Source organism: Saccopteryx bilineata, chromosome 2, assembly GCF_036850765.1.
Source record: "Saccopteryx bilineata isolate mSacBil1 chromosome 2, mSacBil1_pri_phased_curated, whole genome shotgun sequence".
Lineage (NCBI taxonomy): Eukaryota > Metazoa > Chordata > Mammalia > Chiroptera > Emballonuridae > Saccopteryx > Saccopteryx bilineata.
In genome coordinates, this window is record NC_089491.1 from 384,121,021 (window position 1) to 384,137,814 (window position 16,794).

The 16,794-nt window shown below is 57.8% G+C and overlaps 1 protein-coding gene across 3 annotated transcripts in view; it reads left to right on the plus strand.

Moving 5' to 3' along the window:
• AKAP1 (A-kinase anchoring protein 1) overlaps positions 1-15,244 on the plus strand; it is a 34,588-nt gene extending 19,344 nt beyond the window's left edge. For all 3 annotated transcript variants that reach the window (XM_066264021.1, XM_066264019.1, XM_066264020.1), the window contains exons 2-11: positions 1,973-3,560; positions 5,949-6,085; positions 7,637-7,763; positions 7,942-8,069; positions 9,590-9,767; positions 11,081-11,231; positions 11,660-11,727; positions 13,107-13,180; positions 13,399-13,461; positions 14,009-15,244. In XM_066264021.1, the coding sequence (XP_066120118.1) occupies positions 1,997-3,560; positions 5,949-6,085; positions 7,637-7,763; positions 7,942-8,069; positions 9,590-9,767; positions 11,081-11,231; positions 11,660-11,727; positions 13,107-13,180; positions 13,399-13,461; positions 14,009-14,083 (2,565 nt within the window). In that variant the 5' untranslated portion in view covers positions 1,973-1,996 and the 3' untranslated portion in view covers positions 14,084-15,244. The remainder of the gene's footprint in view (positions 1-1,972; positions 3,561-5,948; positions 6,086-7,636; positions 7,764-7,941; positions 8,070-9,589; positions 9,768-11,080; positions 11,232-11,659; positions 11,728-13,106; positions 13,181-13,398; positions 13,462-14,008) is intronic.
• Positions 15,245-16,794: the final 1,550 nt, after the last annotated feature.

Sequence of the window (16,794 nt, forward strand, 5' to 3'; positions counted from 1 at the left end):
TGTGGCTCTGAGCCGGGCGGCAGCCCAGGGGCAGACACCGGGCCGCCCGCAGGGGCAGACACCGGGCCGCCCGCAGGGGCAGACACCGGGCAGCCCGAAGGGGCAGACACCGGGCAGCCCAGGGGCAGACACCGGGCCACCCGCAGGGGCAGACACCAGGCCGCCCGCAGGGGCAGACACCGGGCGCCGGCTGCTGCTGGCTCTGCTCTGTGCTCGCCCGTGCCATTGCTCCATCTTCAGATCTTAGTGGGACGGGTTTTCTTTAATATTCTAAAAAATTTATTTATTGGTTTTTAGAGAGAGAGGAATGGAGAGAGAGAAAAACATCAATTTGCTCCACTGATTTATGCATTCATTCGTCGATTTCTTATATGTGCCCTCACTGGGGATTGAACCCATAACTTTGGTGTACGGGGATGGCGCTCTAACAAACGGGGGTGGGGGTTCCCCGGCCAGGGCCGGAAGGTTTAGCTTTATCTGGAGATGACCTCCTCCCCCGTCTCCTCCCCCCCTCCACCACTTAGAGAGACTTCTCCTAACACCATCACAAATGTGTTTCGAGTCCTGGGTGTCTCGCTGAAATGCGGCCTGTGACGCAGCAGGTCAGGAGTGAGGCTGAGGCACCGCATTGCTAGCGGGTTCCCAGGCTGTGCTCGGTGCTTCTGCCCATAGACTGCACTCTGAGAAGCCACGTCCTGGAGCAGCAGGTCAGGAGTGAGGCTGAGGCACCGCATTGCTAGCGGGTTCCCAGGCTGTGCTCGGTGCTTCTGCCCATAGACTGCACTCTGAGAAGCCACGTCCTGGAGCAGCAGGTCCCAGCCTCGGCTAGTCCAGCGGGCTCACTTGGGGTGGGGGTGGGGGGCTGTGTGCTCTGGCTTTGCCAGAAAACATTTAGCTACATAGGTAAGACCAGTAAGAGTTGGTAAAGCATTTACTACAACTAAGCACAAACCCAAATTGAGATGTAATTTACCACGTCAGTGCAGGATTTGGGTTTTTAAGAAGACTTAAGTTTTCACATCCAGAATAAAATTTGCTGGCCTGGGAGGTGCTGAACACCAACATTCTGGAATAAGCTCTCCACATACCCCCGATGAGAGCAAAGCCTGTTCTGCGGAGCGCTTACTACATAGCTCAACTAATCCTTGTACCAGCCACCATACGTGTTCTTCATCTTACAGATGAAAGAAGTTGTTTCCTATCTCCTTTACTCCTCTGCTGCCTTCTTAGGCTCTTAGGATTTCTCCCTTCCCGAATCTAAGTGACCTAAAACTCCAGGTTCCTTTCGTTCCATATACTGTTTCTCCTGCTCCCAGAATCCCTTGCTGACACAGTTTGGTGTTAGCATACCTTTTAGATCTCTGCTGGTTCTCTACACGATAAAGTGGAGACGGCAGTGAAGTCCCAGGACCTGATTCTCCCAGCATGCCCTGCAGCTCCACGCCACTGTGCATTTGCTGGTCCCCTGTCTGGAGCGTCCCCCTGCCCTTTTTGTCCTCTCATTCATCCTTTGCTCTGGCTCCCTCTTGCTGTGTAACGAATGTTTCACTGACTTGTGGTTTTGTGGGTGCATGTGAGGCATGTGGACATGTGGATTCCGTGGGAGTTAAGAGTGCTCCTGTGCCACCTGACTGGGTCTGATTTCTGGGACGTCATGGAACTGAAACACGAAAGATAACTAGCTCCTTGGGGAAATGGAGAGAGTTTGGCATTGAGAAGTGATGAAGGGAGGGATTTATTCAAGAGAAGGCTCAGCTTCTTTCAAGGAGGGTGTGGATGAGGGAACAGAAGGGGGTCTCTTCCTGTCCACCCCCTCCTGTGGCCACCCAAAGTCGCGGGTATGAGGGGTGGGACTCCTTTCAAGGGCTGGGGAGGGAGGCGACCCAGCTCTGTCACCTGTGGACTGTCTTTCCTGTGTGGTCGCATCAGGGTGTTCTGCGGGGCTCTCACGGCGTCTCTTCCTCTCCTCCAGGTGTAACGACGTCAGGCCTCGAGGATGGCCATCCAGCTCCGCTCCCTCTTCCCCCTGGCGCTGCCTGGGATGCTTGCACTCCTCGGTTGGTGGTGGTTTTTCTCTCGTAAAAAAGAGCACATCGGCGGCCGAGACAAACAGGCAGAGGCCAGCACCGTGGAGCTGAGGGGCAACCCTGCCATCGAGGAGCTGATCCCTGTGGAAGACGCCTGCCCTGCGGTGTCCACACCCCCCAGTGTCACACAGCCGGCCACCGTGAGCAAGCCTTCTGCAGAGCCCCCAGCCTCGCTGCGGCCACATCCAGCCTGTCGTAGGTCAGAGTCCTCAGGCCGCCTTTCTAACACCGTGGACACGAGACCTCTGCCAGGGGCGCGCAGACGTGACAGCACAGAGGTGGAACTAGCTCTGGAGGGTGATGAAACCAAACTTGTTGCTTCAGAAGGCTCCCTTCCGTCCCCCCACGGAGCCGTGGCGGGATGTGAGCACGCAGCAGGGCGGTACCAGCAGGGCCAGGCTGCAGCCCCCGCCGAGAAGCGCAGCCCTGGGGAGAAGGCGAGAGCGCGGGGGGCCGAGGGCACCGGCGATGCCGTGCGGGGGGAGAGCGTGCTGGAAGGAGGGGTGCTGTCCCTGGAGCGCGGCTCAGGGTCTCGCAGCAGCAAGGCGCCCGCCCCGGCCCCCTTGGGGGGGCAGGGAGAGGAAGGGGAGAGCCGCCCGCCTCAGGTGGAGGGGGGCGCAGTGGGGAAGCTGACGAACAGCGTGGTGGAATTGGCTCACATGGAGCGGGCCAAGGACAGCGAAACGCCGGTGCCTCAGGCCTGCGGTGGCCGAGCTCGGGGTGGAGAAGAGAGCAAAGAGGAGACCATGGATGAAAATGAGATCGAGCAGGCTGCGTTCCGGATCGTCTCTAAAGTGATCTCGGAGGCGACTGAAGAAGTGATGGCGGCCACCTTGGGCATGCTTTCAGGTTGCACGGACCAGGCCTCAGCTGGGCAGCCCCAAGGGCAGGAGGAGGAGAGCTGTGCGCCCGGCTGCCAGGAAACTGCCCCTGGGCCAGATGCCTTGGAGCTCACTCCAGCCCCAGGGGAGGCCGCCACCGCTGGGGCAGCCTTGGGCCCCTCGGACGCTGCCCTCCCCCTGCCACGCCCACCAGCGGATAGCCTGCCACCACCAAAGACCTATGTGAGCTGCCTGACCAGCCCTCTTTCTAGTCCCACCAAGGACACCAAGCCAAAGAACTCTGTGCACCACCTCTCCCTGGCCGCCGGCCCGCCCCCAGCCGCCCCCCTCGGTGAGTTGCTGGACAGCACCAGTGTCCTGGGGGAAGAGGCCGGCTGTGTCGGCCGCACGGCTGACAACAGCCAGCGTGTCCCTTCAGTGGCCTCCTCCGGGCAGTGCTCAGACTCTGTCAGCACCTCGGGGCTCGAAGACTGTTGTGTGGAGACCGACTCAAGCCCCCGGGACAAGGCTACCACCCCTCCGCGGCCACAAAGTACTGTGCCCTTCAGCAACGGGGTGCTGCCGGGGGAGCTGTCAGACGTGGGGACTGAGGACGGATGGACCGTGGATGCAGAGGCCGATCACTCGGGAGGTAGGAGGGCCTTGGGCGTCCCTGCCTCGGAGGAATGGGGGGTCTCCCTCTGGGCCGTGGGGAAGGCTGCCAGGCTGCCGGTCCTTCGCTGGGCCCGCAGCAGCGGTGCCCCAGCTCTGTCCCGCGGCCCGAGGAAAACAGGGCGCAGTGCAGAGCTGTGGTGACTGCCAGGTCAGGGGCCGAGCCCCAGGCCACGGGAGCTGTAACTTGCTAGGCAACCAGTGCCCTCCCCAGCCCGCCTGAGGAGCCACAGCAGAATTGGGTTCCCTGATTAACCTAAGTGTGCCTCTTTTTTCTTTTAAACACAAAGCTGTTCATGTTTTTTTTGTTTTAAAGGAGAGAAGCCTCCTTAGTTTCAATTCCCTTGAGTATCAAGAGTGGGTGTGAGCTTTTTTTAATGGTTTGTTTCCTTTTAATCACGTGCTTGTTCCCATGTCTCCACCTGCTTCCCTCCTCCAGAAGCCCTGTCCCGGTAAGTGCGCAGAGAACACGCCGCTTTGCCGCCGGTAGGAGACGCGGCTCTCCTGCGCGCCGCTACCCTGTCCCCTGTCCCCTCGCAGAGCGCGAGCCTTTTTCTCTCGGTGCAGCTGCAGCTCTGCCCCGCCCTGGGTTTTTCTGAGTGCAGACCTCAGACGCTGACTTCCAGGTCAGCAGCCCCTGACCCTGCTGTGCAGCTACCCTGGGGTGTTTTTACTGACCTCACGGGGAGAGGCCGCGAGTTCCCTGCGTGGGTCTCCGACCTGCTTGTCTGGATTGCTGTGCACCACACATTGCATGTGGTCGCCTCTGAGATACTGTTGGGACACGACTGTGTTTTAAGTACCTTGAAAAGAACAGAACATGCGCCAATCATGAGTGTAGAAGGCCAGAGACTAAGATGCACCCCGACTTTAACGATGTTAAAATGTGGGTTTTTAAAAGGCATCTTAAAGCGGTGGAAAATCTTTTAAGAATAAAGGGCTTTCCCTTTGCCTCTTGCCCCTCAGGTTAATTAACAAGCCCCTGCCCCCCCCCCCCCACGCCAACTCTGGATTGCCAGTAGCCACTCCGTGTGGTGAAGGCTCTGTGCCCAGGCCTGGTGGCAGGGGAGGCTGTGAGGGCACACAGTGACGGGTGGGGGGTCTGGGGACAACAGGCGAGGCCTGGCTGTGCCGGCTCAGTTGTCCCAAGTCCTGGCTGTGCCTTAGGCGCATTCTCACGGTCGCCCTGCCTTGTGTTGAGGAAACTGAAGTGTCGAGGGGGGCCAGCGATTGCCCAGCAGAGGGAGTAGAACCTGGCCTGTGAGTGCAGCCTGCTAGAGTCCCTGTGGGGTCTGAACCACCTCTGGGTGCCACTGGATGGAAGGTACCATCCAGTCCTGCTGTGTCCGGCAGAGGCTGGGGCCCCTGGTGTCAAGAGGGGAGGTCACTTTAAAGGTGACTTCTCTGGAAGGGAATCTGTTAAGCCTCACTCCTCCGTACCCAGGCAGTACGTGGGTGCTTGGCGAAGGACTGTGCCCAGGGTTTGGAGGGACCATGTGTAGGATAACCTAGTTAGTAGACTCTCCGGAGTGATCTATTTTTGGCAAGTGAGTTGTCCGTATTTAAGCCAGCAGCACTCTGAAGCCGGTGTGACCCCGGCTGCCTGTGATGGCCCTCGGCACACCCGGTGCCCGGTCAAGAGCAGAGCGGCCAAGTCGGCACCAGACTCCTGCTGCCGCTCTGTCCTCTCGGGGGTGAGCTTTGGCTCAGTTTTCGGACCAGGGTGTTCGAGACGGGCCGTGAGCCCAGAAGAACGTTCTGAGTGGTGCAGCCAGGCCTAAGCAGAGGGGAAGGCAGGCCTGCGCGCTGCGGCCACCTCTGGCAGGGTCTTGATCAGGAGCAGGAACTCGTCCTCAGACAGACCCGCGAGGCAGGGCTCTCTCTAGCTTTGCGGCGCTGTGCGTTACCGACTGGGAGCCCGAGATCTTGGGGGCCGGCATTTTCAGAAGGTGTGGACTCGTTGTGACCAGTCGGTCTCCGTGGTGGCCTGCGCCAAATACCCAGCTCCTGGGACCATGTGGACCTGGTGGCCTGTCTGTCCCCTCCCCCGCCCCGTGGACTCCCCCTTCATGGGCCAGTGTCCCTCTCTTCCCAGTTCACCGCTTGTCTGCCCCAGCAGCTGTGGCTGGGTGCGGCTGCCAATTAAGCAAGTTGGACTGTAAGTGACAGGCTAAAATTAGGTGTATCTGCACCCCCAGCCCTCCTTCCATTGGGGCTGTTCTGCGTCTTCTAGACTTGGAATTGACGGTCACCTGCCAAGCTTGAGGAGGGCGGGACACGGTCTCCCGGAACGTGCAGCGGGAGTTGTGCATTGGTAATTGCTCTGAGCTGTGTCTGGGTGTCTGTGCACGCCGCTTCCTCCCCGCAGGTTCGGACGGGAACAGCATGGATTCCGTGGATGGCTGCTATGGCCTCAGGAAGACAGACTCCGGTTTCCAGAATGCCCAGGCAGGCTCCAGTCCTAAGAAGGTCGACCTCATCATCTGGGAGATTGAGGTGCCAAAGGTAAGGGCTGCAAGCTCAGAGCTCGTCACCGGACTCAGGGGGTGGGGTCCAGGGGAGGGTCAGAGAGCCAGAGGCTGCAGGGAAAGGGAACGCTCCACTCTTCCAAGGTTCAGAGGCTTCCTGCAAAAAGGAATTTCTCTGGCTGCTTTGGGTAGCATCCTATTCCTGTCCTCTTCAGACCCGAGGCCTGCTACCCCCTGGCCTTTCTGTGGGTCCCGCGGCTCAGATCTGCCGGAGATGCTAGCAGACCAGACTGGGGACAGGCCAGGAGTCCCCGCGCTCGCTGTGCTTGGACTCCCCAGTGCAGGTTGTTTATAATTGAGCACAGCACAAAGCATGTTGTAGAAAACTTATGAAGTATAGAACTGTATGAAGAAAATAAAAATCATCTCTAATCCTACCCCCGAGAGTGACTAGGAAGACTTTTATTTCCTTCTCGTCTTATACCCTGTAGTTTTTAAACAAAACTGAGATTATGTTGCTTTAATTAATGCCTTTAAATGTTTAACAATTTAATTTTCCTGAGCTATTCTTTGAAAATGTAATTTTAACTGCATTATTCATTGTGTGAATGTCAATTTATTTCACCAGTCCCCAATTCCAGGGTGCTTAAGTGGTTTCTAGCTTCTTGCAGTTTTAACTTACAACTTATTAGCTTGGTCTTGATGTTTATCTGTGGGGCTTGGAGGTAATTGGCTGACTGCATTCTCCAGGGCGTATAGCTCCCTGCCAGGCGGAGACTGGAGACTTCTGCTAGGTTTGAAGTCTGGTCAGGCCTGCTCTGAGCCGGGGGACCCTTGCTGTGTCCTCCCCCAGTGAACCTGGGGCAACCCTGCCTCCTTCTCCTGCACTGGCTGCAAAGGGCATCCCCGGGCGGCCCTGGGTGCTGAGGGACCAGGTCCCTAGTTCTGCGGGGGTGGGCGCTTTGGGGATCTGTTCAGAGCTTGTCTTACGTCATCACTGAGTTTGGCTGCTTCTGTCCGCCAGAAACTGGGGAGCACCCGGCACTTCTGCGCCCTCCAGGCTCCAAAGGCTCCAGCCTGCTTTCAGAGGCAGCAGGAGCCCAGAGGTTTTCTTAGACCTTTGTTTTCAGATCGAGCCCCTTTGTCTTCGGTCCTGAGTAGACTTGAGGAGGCGAGTAGTTGTAAATGGACCTTTGAGCCGGTGAAACCCCTCCTGGTCTGGACTCGGGAGAAGAGAAGGCTGCCTTCGCAGCTCCCGGGTTTGGGCCACGCTGTTGGGGATGGAATGGGAACTGCTGAGTCCTGGAGCCGGACTCTGTGGGGCAGCTGCTTCGGCGCTGTGTGACGTTGGGCGGGTCACTTAGCTTCTCTGGGCTTGCTCCCCTCATCCGTAAAATGGTGATAAAGAAAGTATCCATTTCATAGGTACTGTGGGTAAATGCACGTGCGTAGAACACGCCAGGGAAAGGAGTGCTGCCGTGTTAGCAGCTAACAGTACGTTTGAGTTTGACCTTGTGCACATCGAGGGTAGGTCTCTGGCAGTGTGGAGAATTCGTTTCCCATTAACCAGCTCTCTGTCTCTCCTCAGCACTTAGTCGGGCGGCTAATTGGCAAACAGGGGCGCTATGTAAGTTTTCTGAAGCAAACATCCGGTGCCAAGATCTACATCTCAACCCTGCCCTACACCCAGAACATCCAGATCTGCCACATAGAAGGTCAGTGTCGTGCTGCCCTGGTTTAGGAAGGTCGGCGGGGTCAAGCCCCTGAGATGCCTTTCTTCCTAAGGCAACATTAGCACCTTGAAGATGCACTTGAACTGTAGGAGAAGGCTATGGAAGGGGCGTGGTGTCGCTGTTTGTCCTACCCACCGCGACTCCCTCCGCCCTCCTGTAGGCACTCAGCATCACGTGGACAAGGCGCTGAACTTGATCGGGAAGAAGTTCAAGGAACTGAACCTCACCAACATCTACGCTCCGCCCCTGCCTTCGCTGGCGCTGCCCTCTCTTCCAATGACTTCCTGGGTGAGCAGGCTGCTGGGGGACCAGGACCTCTCACGCCCCCCACCCCCACCTGCCCCAAACAAGACTTCCAAGACCATGGGCCGGGAGCTCCTGGTGCCTGTGCCCTCTCCTCTCTGGCCTCCATGGGTCAGTTCTTCTAGCCCGTGTCCTCTGGGGGAAGGATCAGGCTGGAGTGCTGGGTCCCTGATTGGAAGGACCACTCTCCCCGGGCTCGGCCACCTGGGCACCCTTTATATTCAGAGCATGTGCCTAGAAAGGACTACAGTCCATGCAGGAGCCTGGGCAGGTCTGACTGGTGTGGGACTCCTTGGAGCAGGAGCTGTGTCTGATCGGGCCCTCTGCTGTGGGCTTGGATGGGCTTGCGACAGGCCGTTCCTTACCCCTAATTGAGGCAGGTCCAGTGAAGGATCCCCTTCCCCATCCCGCCTCCCAGGGGGTGCCGAGAGTATAAAGGGAAGCAGGTACCCTGCCAGGCCCAGGAAGCCATGTGGCTCTTTGGTGGCTGCACTAGGCGTTTGGCAAGAGCAGGGGCTGCCATCTTGAAGGCCTGTGTCCTGGGGATTGCAGGGTCTCTGGGGCCTATCACTCATGTCCTGCAGTGTCCCTGTGGCCCTACATGGGCCTCATCTCACTGAGGCTGCGGTCATGCACCACGTAATGACAGGGATTCATCTGAGAAAGGAGGCATTAGGTGATTTTGTCGTTGCACGAGCATGAATAAATCACACACGCCTAGATGGTGTGTCCTACTACACCGAGGCTGTGTGGTGTACCGCTGTTGTATGTGCAGTCTCCATGGACGGAAACGTCAGGGTGTGCGTGACTGCATTTCACACGTGGGCTGCACATGCTGCCTCAAGAAAACCATCTGCGTGGCTTTTCTTTAGGACTGTGGGCCTTTGAGTTCTGTCTCCTGCCCCCTCCAGGGACCCTGGGCCTTGGAGGGAGGGATGGATGCCCCTTTCATTTCCCGTGGATATCTGAGAGTGGGCTGGACCTCACTCCGTGCTTCACTTCTGAATCAGCGTTTTCCTCAGACCCACTCTTGATGTTTAAATAATTGAGTGGTTGGTGTGACTTCCTTCCCTTGTTCTTGCTCTGAGCAACCGGGGAGGAGAGCCCAGGAGCCTGTCAGTCAGCCAGTCAGCAGTGCTGGGGGAGGGGTGCAGGCCAGGGCTCCGAGCCAGCCCTCTGTGCCCCTGGAAGTGGACCTTGCCCATCCACGGGAGGCCGCACACCACCTCACAGCCTGCTCCTGGGCGCCTCCTGCCCAGCCCAGGCCGGTGTGAGGCCGCCTCTAGTGGTTACTGTTGGTATGGCAGGCCAGGGGCCACAGTAGAGTCCAAAGGCTTTCCACGCTAAAGTCGTTTTCCTTGGGCCACTGCCATCTGGTTGCCATGTACTTTGGGTTGCCGTGCTGTTTTCAAAGAGGTGCCAGTTCAGAGACGCCCTGGGGCCTCGGTGCGCAACCCAAACGTGCGAAGAGGATTGCCGCAGCGCCCGCTCCCCTCCCCCTCCAGCTCATGCTCCCGGACGGCATCACCGTGGAGGTAATCGTGGTCAACCAGGTCAACGCCGGGCACCTGTTTGTGCAGCAGCACACGCACCCCACCTTCCACGCGCTGCGCAGCCTGGACCAGCAGATGTACCTCTGCTACTCGCAGCCCGGGATCCCCACCTTGCCCACCCCCGTGGAGAGTAAGCACAGCCCCCGAGGTCGGCCGAGCCTAGGGGCTGGGGGGGGGGCTGTCCCACTCCTGGTCCGGACCAGAGGCGGCTGTCCTGGGATGCTTCATGGGACCAGTGTCCCCGAGTTCTTGTCGTTGTCATGGTTACTGTGGGCTGAGTGCCTGGCTTGCCCAAGCTGATGGAGCCGTGGGTAGCCGTGGAGTTCTGGCACAGGCATTCAGATCCCGCCTGTGGAAGGGGGTGGTGCCCGCTTGTTCGGGATTAGGGGTGGGCTCTGCATGGGTCACAGGTACAGTGTCTGGTGTAGGGGCATAGACGCCCCTGAGTGCATCAGTCTCCTGCAACCAGTTCAGATCATCTCCGATCCACAGACTAGAGAACAGCCTTGGAAGTCACGTGACTTGCCAAGTGCTACCTGCTAGGACCTGAGCCCAGCTGGACCCTTGAGAGCAGGCTCCTTGTCACCCCCGTTAGCAGGAATCGAATATCAGACCATCTTTCCACTCATCCCCACCAAGGACTTCGAACCTACTATCCCCTGATGGCTTTAAGCATGAGGAGAACCTTTGGATTATTTGTAGCATTCTGTGTGGTTTTTCTTTTGGAAGAAGATAGATTTTAGGTTTTGTCAGATTCTTTTATTTTGCTTCAACCCAGCAGTAAGGACCAAACTGGAGACCAAGAGGTGACTGTGCCCAGGGATGCCATTCAGAGTCACGACAGCGGTCAGATGGCATACAGGCCCTCAGCCCAGTGGCCCTGGGGCGCGAGCCACTGGGTGACCTCCCTGACAGTTTAATCATTCCCACTGCCCTAGCGTGGGGTTGGTGACTCTTGGGACACCTGCTCTCTGCCTGCGGGCTGTCCGGGGTGTCTGGCACCTTCCTGAAGCGAAGGTGAGAAGCAGTGGCATTAGGCCTGTGAGTCCCCTTCGATCAGCCCTTTGTCTGAATTGTCATGGGCTGGGGCAGACCTGGAGACCAGGCCACTGAGATCTTCTTGAGTCTTTCTAGGACTTTCCCTTACGAGTGTGTGTTACTTTTTATTCTGGTTCAGCTGTGTCCATCTTTGGCTTCAGTGAATTTAGGAGTAAATGGGTCTGGATGGACTTTTTGGATGGCACCCCCCCCCCCCGGATGTGCAGGCCCTTCTGTCGGCCAGTCTTAGGCTCTGGGGACGCCTTGCCGTCCGGTCCCCTGCAGCTTGGGGGTGCAGGCCTCTGAGCGGGAGGCGGGGAGGCGGGGAGGCGGGCAGCGTCCAGGGAGCGGCCCCTGGTGCCCGGCCCGGGCCAGGCGCATCCATGGGCTCTCCCTGCCCCGCAGTAACGGTCATCTGCGCAGCCCCTGGGGTGGACGGTGCCTGGTGGCGAGCCCAAGTGGTGGCCTCCTACGAGGAGACCAGCGAGGTGGAGATCCGCTACGTGGACTACGGGGGATACAAGAGGGTGAAGGTCGACGTGCTCCGGCAGATCCGGTGAGTCGAGGCCGCGCACCTGGGCCCGCGCCCTGCGTCCCAGGGGACTGGCTTCTGTGGGGCCGGCTCCGTTCTCCCAAGCCTGGGCGCGTTCACGGGGTAACTCCTCCTGCTGCCCGCTCTGCCGTGACGGAGTCAGGTGTAAACTCCACTGCTCCCCTCCGCGGAACGGAGCCCGTCCCCCGGGAGAACCCGCCGGAGCATCACAGCAACCACAGAGCCGGCTTCCTTTCTGGAGCTGGACGCCCTCTGAGGTCAGGCTGGCGTTCAGGGAAGGGCGTGGAGAGCTGAGGCCTGCTGCCACCTTTGGTCTCTGCGCTGCTTCGTCCTGGGGTGCTGGGTCACGGCACTGACAGGAGGTGACGGTCACCCTGGACTGGAGGTGGCTTTCCAGCCCGTGTTCAGTGTGTCCCCTTTTGTTGATGTAGGTCTGACTTTGTGACCCTGCCATTCCAAGGAGCAGAAGTCCTTCTGGACAGTGTGATGCCTCTGTCAGGTAACGGGTGGGGCTCCTGGCAGTGGGGGTAGGGGGTACGGGGAGTGAGAACGGGTCTTTCTTTGAGAGCCTCGTTTTGACTGGGAGGGCTTATACTAACAGGGTTGCTGCCACTGTCAGTTTCTGACTGATAGGTAGCCGTGAGCTGAGGCCTGAGAGCTTGTGTTCCAAGTCCTCGGGAGGCTGACACTGCTGGTCTGTGGACCACCCTCCAGGTCCGCTGCTGTAGGCTTTATCTGGGCCTCCAACATAGGCTGCCACCACAGGCACCATCCAGACGCTGTCGGGACCCAGAGTCCCCGTCCCCGAGCTCCAGGGCCTGCACTGAGGCCATCGCACTGCTCAGCTGGGCCTCTGCTTCTGGGGCGCTGTGGGGACCACACACACACTGTCCTGCCCACCAACGTGTCTGAGATCACATTGCCAGAGGGAAGGGGACTGGAAGTGTGACCCTGAGCAAGTTGCTTAGCCTCAACCTTTCCTCTCTGGAAAATTGGGGTACTACCAGTTTTTTGGGTGGCCAAGGGATTGCACGAACCTCGGGACTGGGATGTGGACGCTAGTCAGGTGGAATCTACTTAAGACCAGGAGTTTTATATCGCAGGTCCTAGTCCATCGAGTCCGCGCTCCTCCCTCCCAGGTGTGCCTGTCTCACCTTGGCCTCGCCTGAAGCGGCGCCGTGCTCTAAGCACTGCAGGCGGCTGCACGCGGGCAGGGGCTTCGCTTTGTTTTCTTGGTTGCTCTTGCCCTACCTTCCTCTCCATGTTTATCCATCTCAGCAGTCTGTCCAGGCCCAACTGAAACGTCCCACCTCCGTAAGATGTTCCCAGACCTTCATACACCTGCTTCTCCCATCCTTACCGCCTCTTAGGTGTGTCCTTGTATGTGACCTTTCTGATCTGAGGAGGACTGTGGCCCAGTGCCCTCCCGGCTCTTCTTAGCGATGGCCTCTCTGAGGCTGTGTGGCCAGCTGCCTGGCTTGGGGTCCACCTGCATCACTCTGGGAGCTGGTTGACCGTCAGCCCTCAATCTTTGTCTTCAGTATTGTCATCTATAGTGGGGATGACACCTGCCATCCCATGGGGTGTTAGTGACTCAGTGGAAGAGTGCATCCGGTGCTCTCAGCCCTGGCAGCCCCCAAATCGGTGACCATATGTCCTGTGAAGGCAGAGTTCCTGCCCCCCTTGGGTAGCACACGGCAGGGACCCTGAGGGTCTGTGGAGCCAGGCTCTGTTCTGACGTAGGTGGCTCCCCCGGGAAGTTCCCGGGGTCCCCGGCAGTGTCTGAGGCCGTTTGTGGGGAACACACCCGGAGGCTGTGTAAGGGACGCGAGTGCATGCGGGGGGAGAGTCTGAATGCTGCTTCTCCTCCTCGTAAAGATGACGAGCACTTCTCACCTGAGGCGGATGCAGCGATGAGCGAGATGACGGGAAACACCGCGCTGCTGGCTCAGGTGCGTGGGGGGAGGGGAGCGGCTGGCAGGCTGGGCCCCAGGGCCCCTCGGCTTCTGCGGTGCTTCTCGGCCTCCCTCACCAAGTCTCTGGGCTCGCTCCTCAGGAGCTGACCTTTAAACGCCTGCTTTCACGTGGCTCCTGCCCTGGGTTGGCCAACAGTCTACGGAGAGGGCACAGAGTAACTTCTGAACACGCTTGTTTTCTTGTTTGTTTTCAGGTGACAAATTACAGTCCGACTGGCATTCCTCTGATTCAGCTGTGGAGTGTGGTTGGAGATGAAGTAAGTCCTGTCCTTCTTTTTTCCTTCTGAGTCACTGGCCAGCAGTAATAACCCACGTGGAGCTGGTCCTGTGTTGCTTCCTCTGGGGCTAATCAGACGGTGTAACCGTGGACCAGTGTCCCCAGGGGACATTTAGCAGTGGTCCACACGGTTGGGAGCAGGTAGAGGGCAGGGATGCTGCTATACAGTTCACAGTGCATAGGAGCGTTCCCACGGCAAAGAGTTACCTGGCCCAGAATGACAGTGGGCCTCCCTGCCCCCCCCCCCCCCCACGGGCCTTCCTGGACCTCTGTGGGCCTCATTCCTCTGGGTTTTCCTCTCCTCTGTCTCATTCTATAACAGCCGAGCTTTCTCCAGTCATTGAAAAGCCTGTCTCACGCCAGTAGGACACACAAGTAAATGCCCCTATTGGCCCAGAAAATGAGTCCCATTCCCCACTGCCATTACTATTGTACCTGGGCCTCTGGTGGCCACCTGGGACTGTAAACGGGTTGAGAAGTGGCCCTGAGTGCCGCGGACAGCTCTCTCAGGGAACTTTCTCTCCTAGGTGGTGTTGATAAACCGGTCGCTGGTGGAGCGAGGACTTGCCCAGTGGGTCGACAGCTACTACACGAGCCTCTGACCCCAGCACACAGCCCTGGAGTCCTTTTTGCACTGTTGAAATTGGGCTTGGCACTCAGGCAAAGACTTTATGTCAGAATAACAAACATCTTCCTCAGAAAGTCCATCTTCTCCATATTGTAGTCATGATGACAAGGTATTTCGTCTGAGACAAGGAGCTGTGGGTTCTCTTTGAAGCCATAAGGTGTTGTTTAACAAGCCTGTCAGCTTAAGCTGTTTCTAAATGTTAAAAAAAAAGTGGAAGGAAACTGTCTTGACCAAGTTGTCCTCTTCCCCTCCCCCACCCCCTTTTTCCCACCCACTCCCCTTCCCCCCTTCCCCCTCCTTTCCCTTCCCTTCCCTTCCCCCCTCCCCTCCCCTTCCCCTTCCCCTCCCAAACCAGACTGACTGTAGTAGGCCGGTCCCAGGATGTTTGCTTGTCGGAGAGGGTTTCTTTTGCTTCAGAATCTTCAGGGAGCAAGGCCCGAACTGACTAATTGGTATTGATGACTTGTAAAGCTCACATAAGTGGATTTATGATGTTAACCAGTTTTTACCAACTTCACCTAGGTCTTTAAGAAGGCAGACTTTTTTTTTTCTTTCTAATTTTTCCATTGATTTGAGAGGAAGGGGGAGAGAGAGAGAAGCATCAATTTGTTGTTCCACTTAATTGTGCACTCATTGGCCACTTTTCATATGTTCCCTGACCGGGAATCAAACCAGTGACCTTGGTGCCCTGGGACAGTGCTCTTATTCAGTGAGCCACCCCGCCAGGGCCAGAAGGTAGACTTTTTAATGAATATGTAAATACAAAGCAATCATACCTCTCTCTGGCCTTGGTCCCTGGGAAGAGGGAACTGGGTTTGTATCTGGCCAAGCCTGGTTGTAATTTGTAACCATTTTCTATTTGTGCAAACTCTGTAAATAAGTGTTTAAAAATGTAATATTTTATACAAGATACACTGGAGAACAAAGGGAACTCGACTTTTCCACACCCCGTGGGTGGCATCAGTGAGCAGGCGTTACTTCCGCCGAGGGCAGCCCCCGCCGCTCCTGGGGGCTCCCGTGGCGTCCTGCGCACTGAACGGGGGGCTGTATGATATGGATTGTGATCTGGGGATTTTTTTTTTTCTGTACAAATTTGTTAAAAAAAAAAAAAAAGAAAAAGCAACTCACTGAATTACCTCGCAGTGCTGTGTTTGATTCTTTTTTAGACTGGCTCCAGCTTCGTGCGATTTAAAATAAGTAACTTAGACTTCCGTGAATCTTGAGTTGTACACACTGTATGTGGCGTTGTGTTCTCTTGTTCCACAGTGAAAAGAGGCGGGCGTGGGGGGTACAGAGGGTGGCGGTGAGTGGGAGGATGGAGAGCCGGGGCTCTTTGAAGACCGGTAGCCAGAAATCTCCACCCCTTCCCCCCTCTGTGCCCCCTAAGGAGGCAGCCAGTGCCCTGTGGTTTCTCTAGTGAACGTCTCAAATAGCCAGGCTTGAGTGTAAAGCACCGATTTCTACAGTTCTTCGGTCTTCGGTTATGCGTTCTTAGTGGAGCTATTAAATTATTACCACGGTAGTGGCAAGAACGACAGAAAGCGTACATACGTTTCCATGGTGAGAGCAGGTGGTGAAGTCTGACTTACCAGTCCCTCCCTCATAAAGGCAGGCTCGGGCGCTGCAGTCCGGGCCTCCAGGGGACTCGAGAGCGAGGGGGCGCCTGGGGCCGGCACCCTGAGGGAATCCTCACACGGGGCTGCGGGTGACAGTGACCGGGATCACGAGTCTCCGTGCCCTCTGGGAGCAGGTAACGAATGGTACCAGCCTTGTAAGGCAAGGCGTGGAACCCAGCCCTGCCCCGACACGCCCGGAGCCCATGCATGGAGCCGGCCCACCGTGAGCTCTCACGCCTCTCAGCTGCAGCAGCCCGAGTCCCAGCGGCACCTGGCTGTGGTTCTGGCCAGGTCTCGACTCTTTCTGTGCAGCTCTCCTCACGGACGCAGAACGGGTAGTGGAGCCTTTGAGCTAGTCTGGGGAGAGCCTGCAGAGCCTGCAGCCGCGCCCCCAGAGGGAGGGAGGGGAGAGAAGTGGGGACAGGGAGTGGGCTGCGCACGGATCTCTAGGGTTCTCTTGTCAGCCTTCGGAGATGGCCACTAACCCTGCTGAAGGCCCATGCTCTTCTCAGGTCCCTGCGGGCCTTTGGTGTCCGGGGCTCTGAAAAAGTTGATTTTGACCGTTCTGCCAATTATCTTGCTGCTTTTACAGAGACACAGATTTTTAGAGGTCTAGCCCCACCATCCTAGCAAGTACATTGAATTAATTACTGTGGACCATCCAGGGGACCATTAAAGAGTGTATTTGAAAACTCAGGAGAAGAGTGAGCGTGGGAGAGAGGTGGGCACCCACCCGGGGTGCAGGGGAGAGAGGTGGGCACCCACCCGGGGTGCAGGGGAGAGAGGTGGGCACCCACCCGGGGTGCGGGGGAGAAAGGTGTGCACCCGTCCTAGGTGCAGGGGAGAGAAGTGTGCACCTGTCCTGGATGCGGGGAGAGAGGTGTGTACCCACCCGGGGTGCGGGGGAGAGAGGTGTGCACCCGTCCTGGATGCAGGGGAGAGAGGTGGGCACCCACCCGGGGTGCGGGGGAGAGAGGTGGGCACCCGCCCGGGGTGCAGGGGAGAGAGGTGGGCACCCGCCCGGGGTGCGGGGGAGAGAGGTGGGCACCCGCCCGGGGTGCGGGGGAGA